Here is an 18697-nt window from a genome sequence, read left to right on the forward strand (position 1 = left end):
CAACGGGGAGTGCAGAGATTTCAGGTTGGAGAGCTCAACTCTTTATGCAATTGGATTTGAGTGAGTGTTTGGTTCAATGCTTTGCGTGATTTACACCTGCACTTGCTTGCCTGTGCATTGGTATGCGTTCATGTGTGTGAATGTGTAAAGGTGTGAGAGCTTTTTTTAAATCTATCCATCTATCTCTTTTTCCATCTGCATTGGTCATATCTTATTGTCATCCAGAATAGGGAGCTAAAACTGAACGTATTAAATGCTCAACAGTAGCCCCTGCCCAACAGAGGCCCCTCTGTACTGGACACCACAGGCAGCCATGAACTGATCCCCTCACCCCATCCACCCACCCCGGCCATCTGACACTTGCTGAAGGGCTACTTCTGTCAGGCCAGAAGAGGGAGCTGTGTGTTTGCCATGTCCCTTTCTGATCCCATGTAGTCTGCACTTCCCAGTTCGAACACAGTCAGGGCCATAAAACAATACATTACCCATATTCCTCTAAGAGCATGTAGTCACAACAAGAAAAGCAAAGGTCATAAACAAAAATATGACATGAGGTGTGTTGATCCATTTCCCTGATGATACATTTCCCTCCAGTCTGTGGACACGTGCACCTTACAGGCAGAGAAACATCACAGAAGCACAGATGACCACAGTCTAAAGTTGTCTGTAGCTTTTTCTCTCTTTATATATAAAACTCGTGCAATACAGTGTTTGAGTTTATCACACATTTAGATAAACCATTTCATTTTTGTCTAGATACCTGTATGTCTATTCTCAAACTACATACTAAGTATAATCGCCCACATAAATGCTATCTGTGCGCTGTTTTTTTCCCCTCTCCAATTTCCCCTCTTCACAAATAAAAAACACCCCATACTCAATTGGTCTCTATTGCATTCAGTCGTATTCTTGTCCTGTGTCTTGAGTCTAGACAGGGGTTTATTAAGCTGAGGGGGGAAGGGGTGGGGGGGCTGTGAGACCGCTCCTGTGTGCTCACATCCTCTCTCTCTCACAGAAACCGAAAGGTCAGCGGGCTGAAGTTATCAGGTGCAGCACAGTGAAGGTTTGTTTTCAAGGAAGCATCGCCATGGTGATTCGTTCATGGTCACGTGACATAAAGAAGATACACAAGAGAAACATGAGGCACACCCAAGACGTGAGTACTGGGCCCAACCAGGAAGTCAGGGCCACCGGTGTCTGGGTGCCGCCAACAGAAGAGAGGACCGCTATCCCCTGGCCCCCAAACAAATTAAATGAACTCCATCTAACTAGGCTCTATAGACCCCCAAAGAAAGTATCTATAGACTTTGAAAATGTCATTATGCATAAGTACAATGTACATATTCCTTTAGAAAATGTTGGCAAGGCTTTTTTGCTCCACGGATTTTTCTGAAAACGTGGCTACTACTGAAATGAGGAGTTGATTAAATTATTTCTCTTGAGGGCAGTTTGGATGTGAGGAACATTGCCATCCTGTCATCACTTTGTACAAATATATCTCTGATTTCTGTTAATGCCCCCGGAACACAAGAAGACTACAGCTATGTCTGCTACCCATAATCATAATAAAAATAATACTGAAGTGGGTTTATATAAAATTCATAATCAGCTCAACACTTTGTTGGTCAGAAGTTTCAGTCCATCAATTATTTCATCATTCCGTTCACGGTATTGGAAGACAATATACAGTATACACACAAGACTAAACTGCATGTTATCAAAGGGTAGAAAAAAAAAGTTATTTAAATAAAAGCCTCTCCACGCAATAATAATAATAATCATAATAATCATAATAATAATAATAATATAACACTCATTCTTGCACACATTTTTATACACTCATGCTGGACATCAGTGACACAATTGCAGCTCCTGTGTCACTGTGTTAGAAAGTCACAGTTAATGTCTTCAGAAATCAAAAGAGTTGAAAAATTAGAGTCATTCCAAACAAAACACTAGCAACTAATAACCATAAATAATAATCACAACAACAATTGCAGATTAGGACGCACGTCCATTTTTTTTATTATTAAACTAGCAATGTTAGTGCACCCAAAATAAATAATTAAAATATCTCATTTTCACAGTATCCCATAATTATTATTATTATTTTAATTGCATTAAAAAATAAATAATTTATAGGACAAATACCAAAATAAGGTGAAACGCAATGTTGTTGTTGTTGTTATCACTTGGTTATTAGTATTTCTCATCATTTTTTGTGAAATGGCATGGTTACAAGGAGAAAGGAGAAATAGATCATTCCATCACTCCTTTTCCTTCTCTCATAATTCCCTGATCCCGATGCCCACATTTCCCATTCCATTTCTCATCACATCTTTTGCTCTCACCCATCTTTCCTCTCTCTCTCTCTCTCTCTAAACAGGCGTTGTCTTCCTGTTCAGGGTGTTGGAGTTGCTCTCTCTGTCACCCTTCCCTAACCTATCCAGCGTCCCCATCCCCCTCTCCCGCTCTACGGTGGAGGTGGAGAAAGGTGGAGGCTGGGAGGAGGGAATGGAGTTGGGAAGCGGGGCATTGGAATTGGAGGAATTCTGTACGGCGGAGGGGTTGTGGGACTTGAGCGAGGGCAGGGTGCCGCTCATCATCATGGTGCCGCCCCCGCCGCCCTCCTTGGGGAAGCAGTTGTGGAGCTGGTAGAGGGTGGCGCGGTCCACCGTGCCGTACAGCGGAGGGCCCCCGAGCCCCCCCAGGCCCCCCATCTTGGGGTCGCGGGACAGCGTGTAGAGGGAGATGTCGCCCCCGGGCAGGGCGGTGTGGGAGCGCGAGTGCGGGTTGGGCAGCGTGGACACGGAGATGGGGCCCTGGGACATGAGGCCGGACGGGGGCATGCCGAAGTTCTTCCCCCCGGGCGCGCCCACAGGCGAGGGGTCCCGCGAGCGCGAGGGGTCGGTGGAGCGCGAGCTGGAGCGCGAGCGGCGGCGGAAGCGGTAGCTGGGCAGGCGCAGCATGGCGTGCGTGGTGCTCTTGAAGATGTCGGTGCGCGAGCGGCAGCGCAGCTCCTTGTTCTTCTCGATGTAGATGTTGACCGCCAGCACGCCCACCATCTCGGCCAGGATGAAGGAGAGCCCGCCGAAGTAGAAGGACCAGCCGTACGAGTACTGCCACTTCTTGTCCTCGTCCTTCTTCGGGGAGATGTCGCCCAGCGCGGCCGAGATGTACACAATCACACCAATTATGTTACTCAAGCCTGCACCCAAGGGGAAGACGAGAGAAAAGAGTAATGGTCATCGGTTAAGGTCAGAGCTCCAAAGAAAGCTTGCGCGGATCCCCAACTGAACTGGACATCTGTACGGGCTGCACTAATGTACTTGGGTGTCCTTCATACTTTATTTAGACAGTAATAACGTGATAGAGGACTTGAGAAATGCCCCTGTATTTGTGACTGCCTCCACCAAGGTAGGATAATGCACAGATTAACATTCTGAAGACCTTCCTAAACTCCTGTTTCGGGAGAAGAATTAGCTCAGGGATCACAACAGAGTTTCACACAAACAGCTGCATAAACTGCACACATTATAAGAACCCAAGATAACACTTCACTTGGATTGTAGCCCACAAAGACCTAACAGTTCATCAGTTAAGATTCAATTTCAATATGGAAAACTATTGTTGAACAATTACTGAACATTACATGAACTAAATCCAAACTCTAACATTGACCTTAACAATAAATTGTAGTTAAAGGCACCCTCAACAAGAATGTCTCTGATTCTCTGAAACTGACCATCTGAAATACCCAGTGGGATGGCGGCTGAGGTTCTCCTCCTTAGTCCTTAAAAACTCATTTTAAAACATTGGAAGGAGACACAGGCCCCAAACTTACAAGAATGGAGGGGACTGATGAGATATTATTTAAACATAGAAAAAGCAATGCATAAAAAAGCAGCAGTTTAATAAAGTATGGCAGGAAATCTACAATGCTTAATGAAGGGTACAAGTAAAGAAAACTGATGAGCTGGCTTTGATGGGGAACCTTTTGTGTTTGTGAGTGTGGATGTTTTGTCTATGTTAGGTGTGTGTATGTGGGGGTGGGGTGTAAATAAAAAATAATTCTATATATAAAAAGATATAATATAGAGTAAATGCACTGACAGCAGTCTGTAGATTTCCTGTAGTATAGAATTGTTTGGTTTCGATTTCGGAGGGGGGGGGGGGGGGGGGGTGCAGTTTACCTGAAACTAGAAAGACAATGGCAGAAGTGCCGTTCATCATATTATGAGGCCATGTGCCATCAAAATGATTTTGGAAACATTATGTAAAAAACTGTTAAGGGTGCCTTTAAGAGAGTCAACAGACAGTTTGTTGATGCAGTCTGTGGGTGGAGTGTGACCGTACCCACTGTAACTGTGGTTACATGTATGGTTCAAGACATCTCCACATTAATACACTCAAACAGACCTGCAGGCAGCCATGATTACACACACATAAGCACACACAAACAACACACAAATCAAACCAACCAGAATTACCTGCAGCTACAAACAGAATTCCTGCCCCCAGGATGATGTTCCTCTTACTCTTGTAGAAGCGGCTAGCAGCTATACACACACCACCCATGAGCAGCAGAATAGCACTGAGGATGGGGAAGATGTTAGAGGCCCTGACCACCCCTGCAGAAAGAGAGAGAGATGGAGGGAGAGGGAGGGAGATGGAGGGAGAGAGGGAGAGAGGGAGAGAGAGAAAGATGGAGGGAGAGGGAGAGAGATGGAGGGAGAGAGGGAGAGGGAGAGAGAGAAAGATGGAGGGAGAGAGAAAGAGAGAGAGAGAGAGAGAGAGAGAGAGGGAGGGAGAAGGACAGAGGAAGAGGGAGAGAGAGAGTGAGAGAGAGAAAGATTAGAGGGTAAAGATAGAAAAGAGGATGCCCAGGCATGGAGGATAGCGTCAGGGGAATCGAGTTGGTGAGATGAAAAATGAGGAGGCGCAGAAGGTTGTGAGAGGAGGGAGAGAAACAGGGTGGCACGTGGAGGTAGGCAGGGAGGGGGAGAAGAGACATGACAAGGCGATCAAGACGGTGAAGGAAAAGTGGCCGAGAGAGAAAGAGCAAAAGTTGACTGAACGAAGGTTAATGAATAGGTCTTTCCATCCCAACGCGCCCAGCTGAGGAAATTAATTACCACAGAATTATGAGACTGAATAATTAAATCATAACCATCTAGAGATTAAAAAAAAGCTTTAGCAGCAGAATACACTAGAGCAAATTACCATTCCTCTGAGGACCGTTCCTGCCATCTGGGTATGTGTGTATGTGTGCGTGTAGTGGGAGGTATTGTATATACAGTACATATGAGTGTATTTGTGGAGATGGGATATGGGGTGTTTGTTCTTGTTTGTGTATGGCATGTGTGTGTTTGTGTATTGTATGTGTGTGTTTGTGTATGGCATGTGTTTGTTTGTTTATGGTATGTGTTTGTTTGTGTGTTGTAGCAGAAAAAAACTGCTCAGAAGAATGCCTTTGAAAGGCATTCCACAGACTCTTAAATGTGAGTTATGACTATCAGGTGACCACTTATTGTGTTCTCACTTCCTTTAAACTGCACAGTGAACTCTTACCTGATGCAGCCTTATTCATATTGCAGATCCTACAGTTTCATTCATGGTCATTCACTTCCACAATTTCAGCTCTCACTAACTCACCAATGCAAATCTATTACCGATATAGACCTAGTTTAGGCTCAAATTTCTAAATAATAGTATTAAAGTTGCACTACCTGCTGGGCACATAATTAAATCCATATCTCTAACATCTACTCTTCAGAGACATGCGTTATTTTACACAAAAATTCAATATGTTTTGGCTTAAAATCCTGCACCACACTGCACTGACAAGATGTAAGGCTCTCTTACGCAAAACATATTCGGCTCCATCGTGGTCAAAGTCTGCGTCCTCCGGGAAGTGATTGATCTGAGAGCACACTCCCCTTTTGGATCCTGGGCGAGGGAAAGAGGAGAGGAGAGCTGCTTATTGGATTTATAATACATCTGAGGTGAGGGTAAGTGTATGCGTATGTCACACTCTTTCCCATTCACACACAGACAGGCACATAGATTACAGTAACACACACACACACACAGACAGACAATGACACACACACACACACAGATGCACACAGACACACTCACAGAGACACACACAGACACACACACACACAGCAGGGCCCTGGAGACATGCAGGCAGATGGATAGCTACCCACTCCAGTCCCGCGGGTCTACTGCAGACACACAGATGGACGAACGGACGGACGAACATGACTGGTGTTGACGGATGGAGTGGGGGTGTGATGGAATGATGAAACGGACGGATGAAGTGAGCGACAGATGCAGGGGACAGGAGTCTCCTGTACTGCTTTTCCTAGCTGTGTTCATTTTCTCCCTCTCTCTTTCTCTTTACCTCTCCCCATGGACACTGGTCTGCGAGAGCAAGAGCGAGAGAGAGAGAGAGAGAGAGAGAGAGAGAGAGAGAGAGAGAGAGAGAGAGAGAGAGGAATGGGAAGGGACAAGTGGGAGAAGCATAAACTTTGCCCAAAGGAGAAACTGTGCCTGATATTCTGGGCACACCAACTTTGGCCCGCAAAAAACAGCACTGCTGTGGCCACACACAAGACACAAGACCACAGTGGAGCCACTGAGTCACTCAGGCCGCTCAGTGCCCCTGTCCACCCACCGGCCGCCTGCCCAGAGAGGACCGCACCACCGCTGGCTTCCCATCACCCACGCCTCTCACATCCATTCATCTGATTGGGCTCGGCCGCCACGGCACACCATCAGCCGCGCAAGGTGAGCCGTGACATCAATTATGTAGAGCCAAAATGGCCCCCGCTTTCCACTCCACCTGCTCTCCTGCTCGCATGGCCACGGCGGCTGCTGCTGCTGCTGCTGCTGCCGCCACTGCTGCTGAGGATCCATCTTGGCTCAACACACGCTGCCGACGTCAAGGATTACTTGACCTCTAAACTGTGCCAAGAGTGCACGTCTGCTACGCTTGCACCAGAGCGAGAGAGGAGGAGTGAAGTGAAGAGAAAAGTGAAGAGAGAGAGAGGACGGGAATGAGAGTTGGAGGGAAGAGAGCAGCACTGTGGTGCTCAAAGGGCAAGCTTATCTCTAATTGAGTGCTTTGTTATTAGGGAGCTTAGACCTAAGGACAAATTAGCTTTGCACAATGACCAGCAGCAGAGTGTGTTGTGCCAGTTTAGTGTGAAGATAGGGTGTGAGGTACTTAAACATTCCCAGGATAGCTCCTCTAAACCCTACTTCAGATCGGCTAGCATGGCTTCCCTTCAGATTTCACATTTTCCAAGCCGTACATGAAGCATATGACATAACACTGTCACCCTTGACAGGCTTAGCATGTCTTAGCACATCTGTAGCATCATTTGCAAAAATCCTCTGGCCCCACCATCTCAAAAACATGATACTACTAGCTGATGCTACATTTTAAAAAAATGGAGACAGAAAACTAGATGTAGTGGCTTATCAGAGTTGGCCTTTTCAGACAGTCAATTTGTCCTTTTCAGTGCAGGATATTTGTGTTGTAAGTGGTGCAGCCAACTGTCGTTGAAACAGGGAAGGCAGACCAGCTGGCATGTGCTGGATTGCTGTTTGCAGCTTTTGACACTTACAGAGAGATTTCTCTAGATGTGTAACACCAACAGTGATGAATGACATAACATACAGTAGAACAAGAGGGCAACACACAACATATAAACAGCAGACATTCAATTAATGTTCACAGCACAAACAGCATAGGAATACATAAGATCATATCATTTGAAAATATTGGAATATTGGAATAAATGTAAATGTATTACATACAAGAAAAGTACTGCACATATGTGCATCCATTGAGATTTCCAACTAGCTTGCTTTTACACTATAGTGAATGCTTTCAATCTTGAAATGCAAAATACATGTAATTATGTATCATAAATAGGACTGCTGTGGATACATTGTTGTATACTTGTGTGTATGTGTCTATTGATGAAGTGTACAAAAGGGCCTGTGAGATGTACAGAACCAAACTGGGTCCTAAAGATGTACAGAACCAAACTGGGTCCTAAAGAGCCTGTAAGGTGTAGAGAACCAAACTGGGTCCTAAAGACCCTGTGAGCTGTAGAGAACCAAACTGGTTCTAACCCTCCAGGCAGCAGATCCTCCAGAGGCCCGAGTGGGTGAGGGCGCCGGGGTCCTTCTTGTCCTTGTTGTGCGGGTCATCCTGCGACGAGTTGGTTGTGCTGTTGCAGATTGTTGCACGTGAGTACAGCCAGTAGTCCGTGCCGATTGCCACCGTCATCAGGCCGAAGGATGCGAACGCACCCACGATGGTGAGAAGAATCTGGATGCCCTTCTCACACACCATGCCTCCAGAGGAAAAAAGAGAACAGAGAGAGAGAGAAATGTCACCTAGCTATTCACCCACCGCCTCCAGATACAAAGGCCCATCGCTTCATTGCTGGGGATGGTATGACTGTAAAGGCCAACCAGCACACAAATGTCCTCTCACTCTTCTCAATCTTCTTACCTGACGGCGAGTTTCTGTCCTTCGACTCAATTTTGAAATCTTTTTTTTCCTCGTTAATGAAGAATCGGCTGTCCCTTCAATCCGGGCAGCATCCATCGACTGTCTTCGCTCTCTTCCCCCACTCCCTCACACTTTTTCGGTCTCCCACACACAAGTGCACTTCTCTGCCTCTGTGACTTTCCACCGTGGGGCGACTTTGGCGAAAACTTCGTTCCTTCGCTCTTGACGTCAAGCTTTTAATCTACTTGCTCAGAGTGGTGGACATGGCGTTTCAAGCCGACTGTTCTGGAACACAAAAGACACACAGGGAAAAGCACAAGGTAGTTTGGGGTTAGTTGTTTGTTGTCCCATCTGCCTCATGGATTGTCTAGCTGGAGTTAATTTGAGTGAAAAAGGCAGTGTTGTCTGAATGAAGTAGAAGGGGGGGGGGGGCAGGGTGAAGTCTATGTTGTTGCCATGGTAACATTGACTTCCAAAGTCTGGATCAGCATAGGGTGGTAGAGAGAGTGATGAAATGTGTATGTGTGTGTGTGTGTGTGTGTGTGTGTGTGTATGCGTATGGGAGTGGGGGGAGAGAGTGAGCAGGAAGTGTATTATGTGTAAAAGAAAGTGAATGAGTTAAAACAGGAGAACAGATGAGGGTTGTGTTTTCATAAATGAAAGGAGTAGGACAGAAAAAAGAGCAAGTGGCAGCCTGACAGAGAGACTGAGAGAGGGACAGGAGGGGACGGAGCGAGGGAGGGCAGAGAAAAAGAATGATATATTGAGTCATCCACACTCAGCTCTGCACCAGGGGATTAGAGACACAAACACAAACGAGAGTTTGACTCTGTAGTGTCAGTGGGAATAATATTATGCCTACTAAGACATTTGGACCAAACAGGAGACACAATCACTGGATGTCAGTACTAGAAAGCCCCCTTAACAGCGCCATGCTCACTGGGAAAACCACACCAAACTCAGCACCAATCATGCAGCACGCATAATTTAGCAAACATGATTTAGCAAACATAACGCAGCCTCGGTCTAGTCTCTTAATATTTTATGATGCAATATGGCACCGTGATCAAAATAGGTTATATCCTGTTTGTATTGTCAAGGCCTGAGCATGGATCTGTGGCAGACGGTGCAGAATTTCTCCCCAGACAAACAAACACATGCACCAAAAACCAAGCCGTTTGACAAACACATCAGCAGTTTGTACAAAGAGTTGAGACACCCAGGCTACCCACTAAATCCTCTAAAACATTTACAACCTTTTAGAGGTATGATGTATGATGTTTAAGCAACAAACGCACACTGTATGATGTTTAAGCAACAAACGCACAATCTTGGTGTAAATGGCTTCCTCAGTCAAGTGCACAAGGGTCATTAACAGTAAGCTACAGCAGTAGCAATTTCAATATTCTGTCAATGCTAGCTAGCTGATAGCCAACTACACATAAGTACTCAAACACCAACATAAACCATACAACATGATACAAAACATTCTGTCTAATGAAAAATGCACTAGTAGTAGTGCATTTGGCACCATGATAACCTCCACCTTCCCACAGAAAACAGAACAAGGGCCTATTCTATCTAAAGCAAATCCCCACTGTATAAGATAGAAGATGTTATCCACACTTCCCATGATCAACACCCCTGCACCAGGCTATCTGGCTGATACTCACTGGGCTGTTGCCGGATACATAAATCATACTGAAGGAAAATGGGTACTGTCGCCCTAACACTGACAAATACAACGAGGCTATTTTGCTGAATGCAGCACAGTACATCAAGAGCAAAAGTATTTGGGGCCAGTTAAAGGTTTGCTTTGCATATTCGTATAGGGAACAAGCAACTGTAGGCCAAGCAATGGTGAAATTATAATCATTTTAACCGTATGAATATGCAATCTCTCCCTGTTTGTAAAAAACAAGATAATTTGTTTCGTCACTTAAAATTGAATATATTTTTTACTGGACACTTATTCCTGCTGTAATCATAAGGTCTTTGTGATTATGGTGATCATCAAATACACACACACACACACACACAACTAAACAGTTGCCACTGATGATTTCTGAACAAGTGTTTGCACACATGCTTACCAACACATTGTGTCACAAGCTGATAATTAGTGCTTCACAGTCATCTGATTAACGCTGCTGTGAAAGCATGCCGGCAGTGAAAGCATGCCGGCAGTGAGCCCAGCCATGCGTAATATATTTATTCATATTACCAGGCCTACCTATGTCCAAAGGCCTCAGCGCAGAGAGACACAGATGGACAAATGGATGGATGGACCTACCTATGTCCAAAGGCCTCAGTACAGAGAGAAACCAATTCAGCAGCCAAGGTGGCTACTTTCCACAAATGTGTCAATTGCAGTGTGCAATAGCTTTGTGCCATAGATATTATGACTTGTCACTGTGCTATAGGCTAAGAATGGATGGTCTCTTGGCTTATTATTCACTCATTATAAGTGACTTTGTCAAACTATACACCTTGAGTAACCCTTCATAATGATTGGAAAATTAACCATTTTATTTTCGACAAACTAAAGCCCAAACCTATGTAAGGGATAATGTATTGTCCGCCGGTAATTATCAGAAAATAAGTCCCGACAGGGAGAACAGAACCCCGACGCGCATCGGAGGGGTTTTGCTTCGACCTGAAGGGACTTATTTTCTGATAATTACCGGCGGACAATAGCCTGGCTAGCGCCACCACTTCTCAATGAGACGTGGTCTGGGAACCAAACGTTCATTTTCTCGTATTTGAAAAAAATGCCCAGATCCGTTTATTGGGTGCCACGGATGTCTATCAAATGCGTCTGTGCATAGCTCATCTTCGTCTTGCTTTCCCCCCTGTTCTGTGATTGGTTCCCTATCTCAGGCGAAAATTTGCTCCATGGTCTCCAGGCTGCCTTAGCAGCGTGAATCAAATCGCGCGCAAGGCAGCATGGGAACACCCAGGCTAGGCGGACAATACATTATTCCGCTTATTACACGGCTACTTGCCAAAACAAGAAAAGAAACCTAACACAATGAATCTTTAAAAATGATTTTGCTACCTTTCGTGTCTTCCGCTAACAAAATAAATAGTTCGCCACACAGATAGAACTTGACAGTTTCAGATGTTGCGTGGCAACGTCTTACTAGCTTACTTTCCCTTTCAATGAAATTCCATTGCAATAAGCGAACGGAATTCTTGTGGAGGGATATGAAAGACGTTAATCAACCCGTTGCCATTGACAGCGGTGATTTATATACTTTGCCGGTGATTATATAGATTTAACATAGGCCCGAACGTTGGGAAGGTCCATTCATGTGAATGGAACTTTCTGCAGCACTCTGAAGAGCCGTGTAATAAGTCTTTATAGGTTTGGGCTTTAGTTTATGTGTCGCGTCGGGGTTCTGTTCTCCCTGTCGGGACTTATTTTCTGATAATTACCGGCGGACACTACATTATCCCTTACTTAATTCATAATTATGAGAAACAGATGTGATTGTTATAATTTATGAGTCTAAAATCATTTGAGAATAACTTGTGCAATGATCATGACAAAGTGTGCCTATTGTGACTTGGCACTAAGCGCTTAGAGGAAGCAACAGAGAGTCATCACTGCTTCAGACTCTGGAAAAGAATCCAAATCTTTGCACAGACAGACTTGCACCTTTTGCCCACTGCAGCATCCATCACACCAGCTGCAGACCCAGCAGGCATTTTAATAATAACAACATAATATTATGATTTCCTGCACAGAACTAAAATAGAATCTTTGTAGATCACACACATAACATCAAAAACATCATATAATCTGTTAAAGCTCTAAACGTCTATAAGCACTTTGTAAATTTGAGAGACTGACATTTCATTTGGGTATTATTTACTATTGATTCAACATCATTCTAAATTAATTATGTCACTTATTGTTTTTTCAATACTAGCTTTCAAATTGGCACAGTATTTTTACCACAAGTTAATTACTGGAATTGAAATCAATAATTACTTAATCATTTGTACTACACTCTTTGATAAAGGAAACGGTTCCAAATCACACCATAAAACAGACAAATCCTATATCTATTTTAGTCTTACTTTCAATTGGGTCAGAATATCTTTCAGCCGCAAAATAGAAACCCTACTAAACTGCTGAAGAAAACACCAAGCACAGGCTTGTTTGACTTTGACAAAATGCCTGTTGGCCCCGGTGATGCTCCTGTCACTTTGCAACTACCACTGCAACACGGGCTGAACAGGCCCACTCCAACATCTCATCTTATGTTAGCAGAAACAGCCCCTCCATAGTATTCAGCTCTTCGGTTAAAGTAAAAAAAAAAACATGACTAGGGCTTTTCACGTGAATTCATGGTTTTAATGAACAATTTAGTGATAAGGGCTGAGTTAAATAAGGGGTAATAAGGGCTGAGTTAACAGTACATAAATAAATAAACAAAAATGAAAACTGACAATCCACAACTGACATCCAAAGCACAGCACAACAAATAATGGAATTTCATCCTTTAAAGACAAACGACAAAAAAACAGATGTGAAAAAAAGTCTGCAAACTGGGAGAGAAATTAGGCATGCTGGCTGCACACCTGAGCTCAGTCATAACTGCTTTGCATGTGTGTCACCCTGAGCTATGTTCTTTCATTATACTCTGGAGAACAACGGATAAAAACATCAACATCCACCTTTCTGAGTGACTGACTCAAAGCCTACTGAAACAGCACCTTGCCTACCTTCATCTTATTTCAGTGCACAGTTGCACCTTCTGTTGTATTGACTCAGTACATGTATGCACTGACACTCCTCCTCACTGTTTCAATTTCCACAGCAACACAAACTGCACTGATTAAATACACATCTGCTTAGCATTCATTTAAAAGCCCTATCAGGTGCTTCTCCTGCTTATTGGTGTTAGCGTCACCTACAAGGTAAATTCATGGACCACGGTCCCCCCCTCTCACCGATACAACACAAACAAGGCTTGTTGTAGTTGTCAAATAAATGTCATCCTGATTAGTCTAAGTACTGCTGTGTAATTAGCGCTGCCCAAATGCGAACCCTTACATTTGGGCCATAAGACAGGCTGCACATGAGTGAGCAGCGCAGCGCCAGTCTCCAGGAGAGACGGGGGAAGAATGTGCAGGAGGGTCCTGGAGGGAAAAGTCACACCGCACCGTCTCCTATTATTACATACCTCAGCACACACAGCCCTAATGACTGACCAAAATACTACAGACGTAACACAACCACCACACCGACAAACTTCAGTCCGGAAATGACCAAGCCAGCCAACTCTCTGTCCTGGCGTGAGACTAGCTATCTACCTTTCAGAGATTATAGCCGCACTTTGCCATTTGTTTGCAAAACATGGGTGCATGTATCTGCTGCGATAATACAAAAAGAAAACCAGTGGAAATGTGGAAAAAATACAACTAAAAACGAAACCAAGAAAATAACCACATGAATCACCCATGAATCAACATTAGTGAGTTTAAAGAAGTTCATTCTGAGACAGAGTGAAAAGACACTGTAGTAAAGTTTTCCAACACCCCCTCGTACTCCAACCCATCACTTGACGTATGTGTGCTTTCACCAATACAGATTATATATTCATCCCACATTCATACTTTATAAAACACAGAAGTCCACTCTGTAGGTAAGAAACGTCTGGTTTGTTGGTAAGAATTTCCTTACAACCACAGTCAATACTAAGATAGTTCAGACAAAGAGTATAGAAGTACCTCTATACTTATATACTCTTTGGTACAGAGGATGTAAAATTGGTCTAAATACATTTAAAGGCCAAACTGCACTGGGACTGTGCTGAATCAAGCTTTTAAAATGTGTTGCTGCTTTAATAGTCTACTTTTGTATGCCATCCATCAAGCCATCCATCTTTGTATCCATCCATCCCTATATCTCCTCTATCAGTCCATCCATCCCTATATCTCCTCTATCAGTCCATCCATTTCCATCCCCCCCTTCCTTTCCGCTACTCCTTCTCAATTTAGCCCTGTGCCCAGCCTCCCCTCCCTGTCCCCTCGGCCATGATTAGAATAAAGGACCCTCACAGATGCCTTCACGCTCCTGCGCCGCTACACCTGTTTGACAGCAGCTCAACCCCCATGTCAGGCCCCCAGCGTCCTCCACGTCAGGGTACACATGGCTGACTCCCCACTCCCCGCGCTCACGGCACAGGTGGCATCGGGACGGTATGAATGGGAATGACCGCAACTGTCACCAAAGTGAAATGAGATGAGCATTAATATTCCATAAATATTAATCGTACATATTTTAATACTGTACAGGGGTCACCTGTGAATTTCCGATGAGCCCGATGATTTCTAAGTGGCGCGAGTTAAATATCAAACTGTAATTTGAAAGCTTGTGATAAGGTGGTCGGAGATCTAACCTTGAATGTAAAATGTGAATCTGATTAAAGTTTTTATTGAAGCCTCCAAGCTGAGTCTACAGGCTCTCAGTCTCCGAGGATGCCTAAACAAGTCTTAGAGTTAATTATTAGAACCTCTCAAGGGTCTTTACAAAACCTTACCTCATGCTTCCTCTTTTCCACCCCCCCCCATCCCCCCCCCCCCTTCATACCTGGGCAGTTGTGCACTTAGCCTACTTATTTCTCCTCATCATTCTAGTGGCAGAAGCAGAACATGTAAAGTTAAATGACAGCTTTCTGACATGAGCACTTTCTTATCTTTAGTGCACTCTGGGAACTAGTATAGGTGCCACTAAGTGTCAGAGAAAGAATGCGTTGATCCTTTATCATAATCTCTATGTGATATAAGTGATATTCAGACAGAATGTCAAAGTACAGTACAAAAGAGAGAGAGAGAGAGAGAGAGAGAGAGAGTGGGAGTAAGAAATTGTTGTCTCATTGAATTATGGACATGCCTTTGGACCTTATGGACAATTGCATTGCCCAAAATACATTGCAAATGCAAAATCATGCATCCTGCACAGATACAAGACACAAGCCGGCGCAGGATGAGAGGCTGCATAGACCATGGAGTCTCACTAGAAATGATTGTACACCAAAGACAGGTCCTGCTGCACTGCTGCTCTGCTTCAGCAATAGTTGTGCGAGTATGTCACACATCTCTAGTCCTGGGGAGGCTCTCATAAAGCCAATCAGCAGACATTTTCACAGAGTGAATGGGCCTGATGAGTAGCATAGAGCCTAATTAACCCCAGTCATGTAAAATTGCCTTTCACTGTGATAGCATTTCAAAATGTCGAATGAATTATCTCGCCGACCATATTTATCGAGAAGATAAGGATCTACGCATCAATGCAGCCATCCGGTGGGAGAACTGGCTTTGGTGATTGCATTCAAAGACTTTACATGTACTCTGACTAGGTAACACATCAAACCATCAGTTAAGTGGCTAGAGTGAAATGTATAATTTTTGGCAATATGTTGAGGGGGGAATGTTTGCAATCTTTCTGGCCATTAGCAACATCTGACACAGAGAGGGAAATTAACCTGCTTCTTGCAGCCAGAAATATCACTTGACCAGGTTACTGATAATCCTTGGTTACACTTGGAAGGAATCTGAGTGACCCAGGATTTAAGTTTATTCATAGACACTTCAGATAAGAGCAGCACTCACAAGCACAAGCCGGGCATCAACTTTTTATGAGGCCCAGGGAAAAGAGGCGAAGCACAATTTTTGGCATTAGGCCTTTTTTTCCAGATAATTACATGCGAATGCTCTTTCCTCAAGGAAAAAAAGATGGAAGCATCCTAATTCCTTCTGTAAGCTTCTTCAAGACTTCACATCACATGATCACACGGAAAAGCTTTTCTACACATCCTGTAGAAAAAAAACCATCGACACTGAAAGAGGTTACAAGATGTGGAAGAGTTGCTATGGGCAATAGTCAAAGCACTGCAGCTGACACCTCATTACACTAATAGGTGTTGGGACCCTGAGTTTTACCGCTGTGTTCATTTTGCATTCTCAAAATGTAATATGCTGTGAGACACATGTTTTGCCATGTGTTGGGGGCACATTGTTTCAGTCATTATTTAAGTCAATGGAGTTGTGTGCCAAATCTAAGTCACAGCCGAACAGGGAAAATAAGGTAATTGGTAGCTTTATCGTATAAGGCAGAGGGCCTCTTGACAACCTGACAGAAAGCTGCATGTTCCAGGTCATGTGGTCTGCTATGAATGAAACATGCAGGAATTACTTACTCCTATTGCAAATACTACGCAAGGCCAACCTTTTACTGACAGACGAATGAAGATGGCATATATATGACATATATCTGTTCCAAATAAGCTGTTTGTGGAAGATGCGTATTGAGGAGGCTTGTACACCGATGCGGACTGCAGTGCATTCATTAGAGGCTAACTACCGTAGAGCTTGGAGCTCTCCACGGGCTGAAAATGGATGCCCGGTACAGTACGTGTAACGAACGGAGACACACCAATCATTCTGAGCACTTTGTTTTGAAATCTTCTGGACGAGTCCACAATTGCCCGCCAAAGAAGCAACTGCTGTAATAACAATTGCTGGCATGCGTTTTACTGTCTACACACGCTATTTAGTTGGTATGCTTGCACATACATAATGAATATAAGGCGCTCGTTGATTTGCAGCATCAGGAATGCATTTGTCCATTTAATTACATAACTCGATGTTTTCTCGGTGGCAAACCTTAGCATAACTCAAATTGCGAAGAACAGCGAATTTTACGCTGAATGAAAAATCTAGTTGAGCTTGCATTTTGTCATTGATCGCATAGCCCACCACTCGTAACATACTAAATGTACACGTGAATGAATCCTGTGCGAGCTTGAAGGCGCAGAGAGGAGAAGCCTCCTTAAAGACATACGTTTGCTATTTTAAGGAAGTCTTACCAGTTCAGTTGGTATTTCGGACACCTTTTCGAAGAACGTCGGACTCCCAAGAAGGAGATGAAGACAGAGAAGAAATTGAGGGGGTGGCCGTGAAACAACCGAAATATCGATATGATGAGTGAGTGGAGTGTAGCGGTTCTGACCAGAGACTCTTGTGTCCGCCTTTGAAATTATATCGTCAAGTCTTTACAGAAAATATAAATTAGACTACTCATATGGCGGTATGGTTTAGAACCGATATTCAGCGCACATGCGGACACGTCACTAGAACACGAATTTGTCTACAGTCCATGTAGCCTAGCCAATGCGTGCGTATCCTCAGTGAAATGCTTGTCCCCCTCCCTTGCCGTTGCGCTCGCTGTCTGACTGTCCGTTTCTCAACCACTCTCACACTGAGACATCGACGTAAGCAACTTGTCGCATCCCAACTCTTAAATGATGCTAACGGAAATAATTGCATACAGTGATATAGGCTACCTAGCAGACGCTGTGTTGCTTGCTTAGACGAAAAACATTACCCCTCATTCCCGCGTCAAATATTCTCGGAAACCAATCGTTCAGAGCGTGATTACTGGAGCGTACACAAATGTTGTGTATGTGTGTGTGTGTGTGTGTGTGTGAGAGAGAGAGAGAGAGAGAGAGAGAGAGAGAGTATGTGTTTCTGTTTGACAGCAATGCATCGTACTCATTGCCGTAATCGTCATTGTGGTTACCCTGAACGGACTAAACATTGCAAGGGGGCTGTACGGATGTTTTTCAAATTAAATGCAGTGTATCTTACCGGGGCAAGAACAGTAGTATTTGAGTTCCGCAGAGAGAAGGGGGGTTGGAGAGAGAGAGAGAGAGAGCGAGAGAAGAAATGGCAGGGAAACATCAGAGATGAAAGGTTGACGCCGAACGATGCCTCATTAGACGCGTTTTCTTGTGTCAAGATGCTTGTTTCTGTTTCCTGTATCTCCTTTTCTTCGTCCCAATCTTTTCCAACCTGAAGGCTGACCACAACTGGACATTCCTGTTGCCTGGCCTTTTTGACATTGGCATGCAGATGCAAAATGATACCTAGGGATGTCGGAAGACCCATGCAGTGGGGTACTTGATACGCTTTTGGCAGTGGGCTTCCTAGTGTAAAAATCGCAGGGTCCTACATTTTCAAAAAGCGTGTATAATGAAATGTAGTGTTTAGCCTAATAATTGTTTCTCGCTGAAGACAGGTCTCATTAACGGACTGACGAAAGTAACACCAACAGCGAGAGTGACTAAATTGAGATTCTTTAGTGCA

At 44.1% G+C, this 18697-nt stretch overlaps 1 protein-coding gene across 1 annotated transcript; it reads right to left on the bottom strand.

Annotated features, from left to right (window-relative positions):
* Window positions 1-973: 973 nt before the first annotated feature.
* Window positions 974-17991, bottom strand: cacng8b (calcium channel, voltage-dependent, gamma subunit 8b). Its single transcript, XM_042105838.1, has 6 exons — window positions 17419-17991; window positions 8537-8821; window positions 8152-8376; window positions 5866-5949; window positions 4491-4631; window positions 974-3208 (listed from the first exon to the last, which is right to left on the bottom strand). The coding sequence occupies exons 3-6, from the start codon at window positions 8372-8374 to the stop codon at window positions 2379-2381; spliced, it is 1278 nt and encodes a 425-aa protein (XP_041961772.1). The 5' UTR covers window positions 8375-8376; window positions 8537-8821; window positions 17419-17991; the 3' UTR covers window positions 974-2378.
* Window positions 17992-18697: the final 706 nt, after the last annotated feature.

This window comes from Alosa sapidissima, chromosome 10 (assembly GCF_018492685.1).
Source record: "Alosa sapidissima isolate fAloSap1 chromosome 10, fAloSap1.pri, whole genome shotgun sequence".
Lineage (NCBI taxonomy): Eukaryota > Metazoa > Chordata > Actinopteri > Clupeiformes > Clupeidae > Alosa > Alosa sapidissima.

Excerpts from the sequence above, each read along its gene's own strand:
- cacng8b (XM_042105838.1), bottom strand. The coding sequence starts at position 8,374 with ATGGTGTGTGAGAAGGGCATCCAGATTCTTCTCACCATCGTGGGTGCG. Across the intron at positions 4,632-5,865 it reads TGGAGCCGAATATGTTTTGC|GGGTGGTCAGGGCCTCTAAC; the intron begins GTAAGAGAGCCT and ends CTCTTTCTGCAG. Across the intron at positions 3,209-4,490 it reads AATTCTGTTTGTAGCTGCAG|GCTTGAGTAACATAATTGGT; the intron begins GTAATTCTGGTT and ends CCTTGGGTGCAG.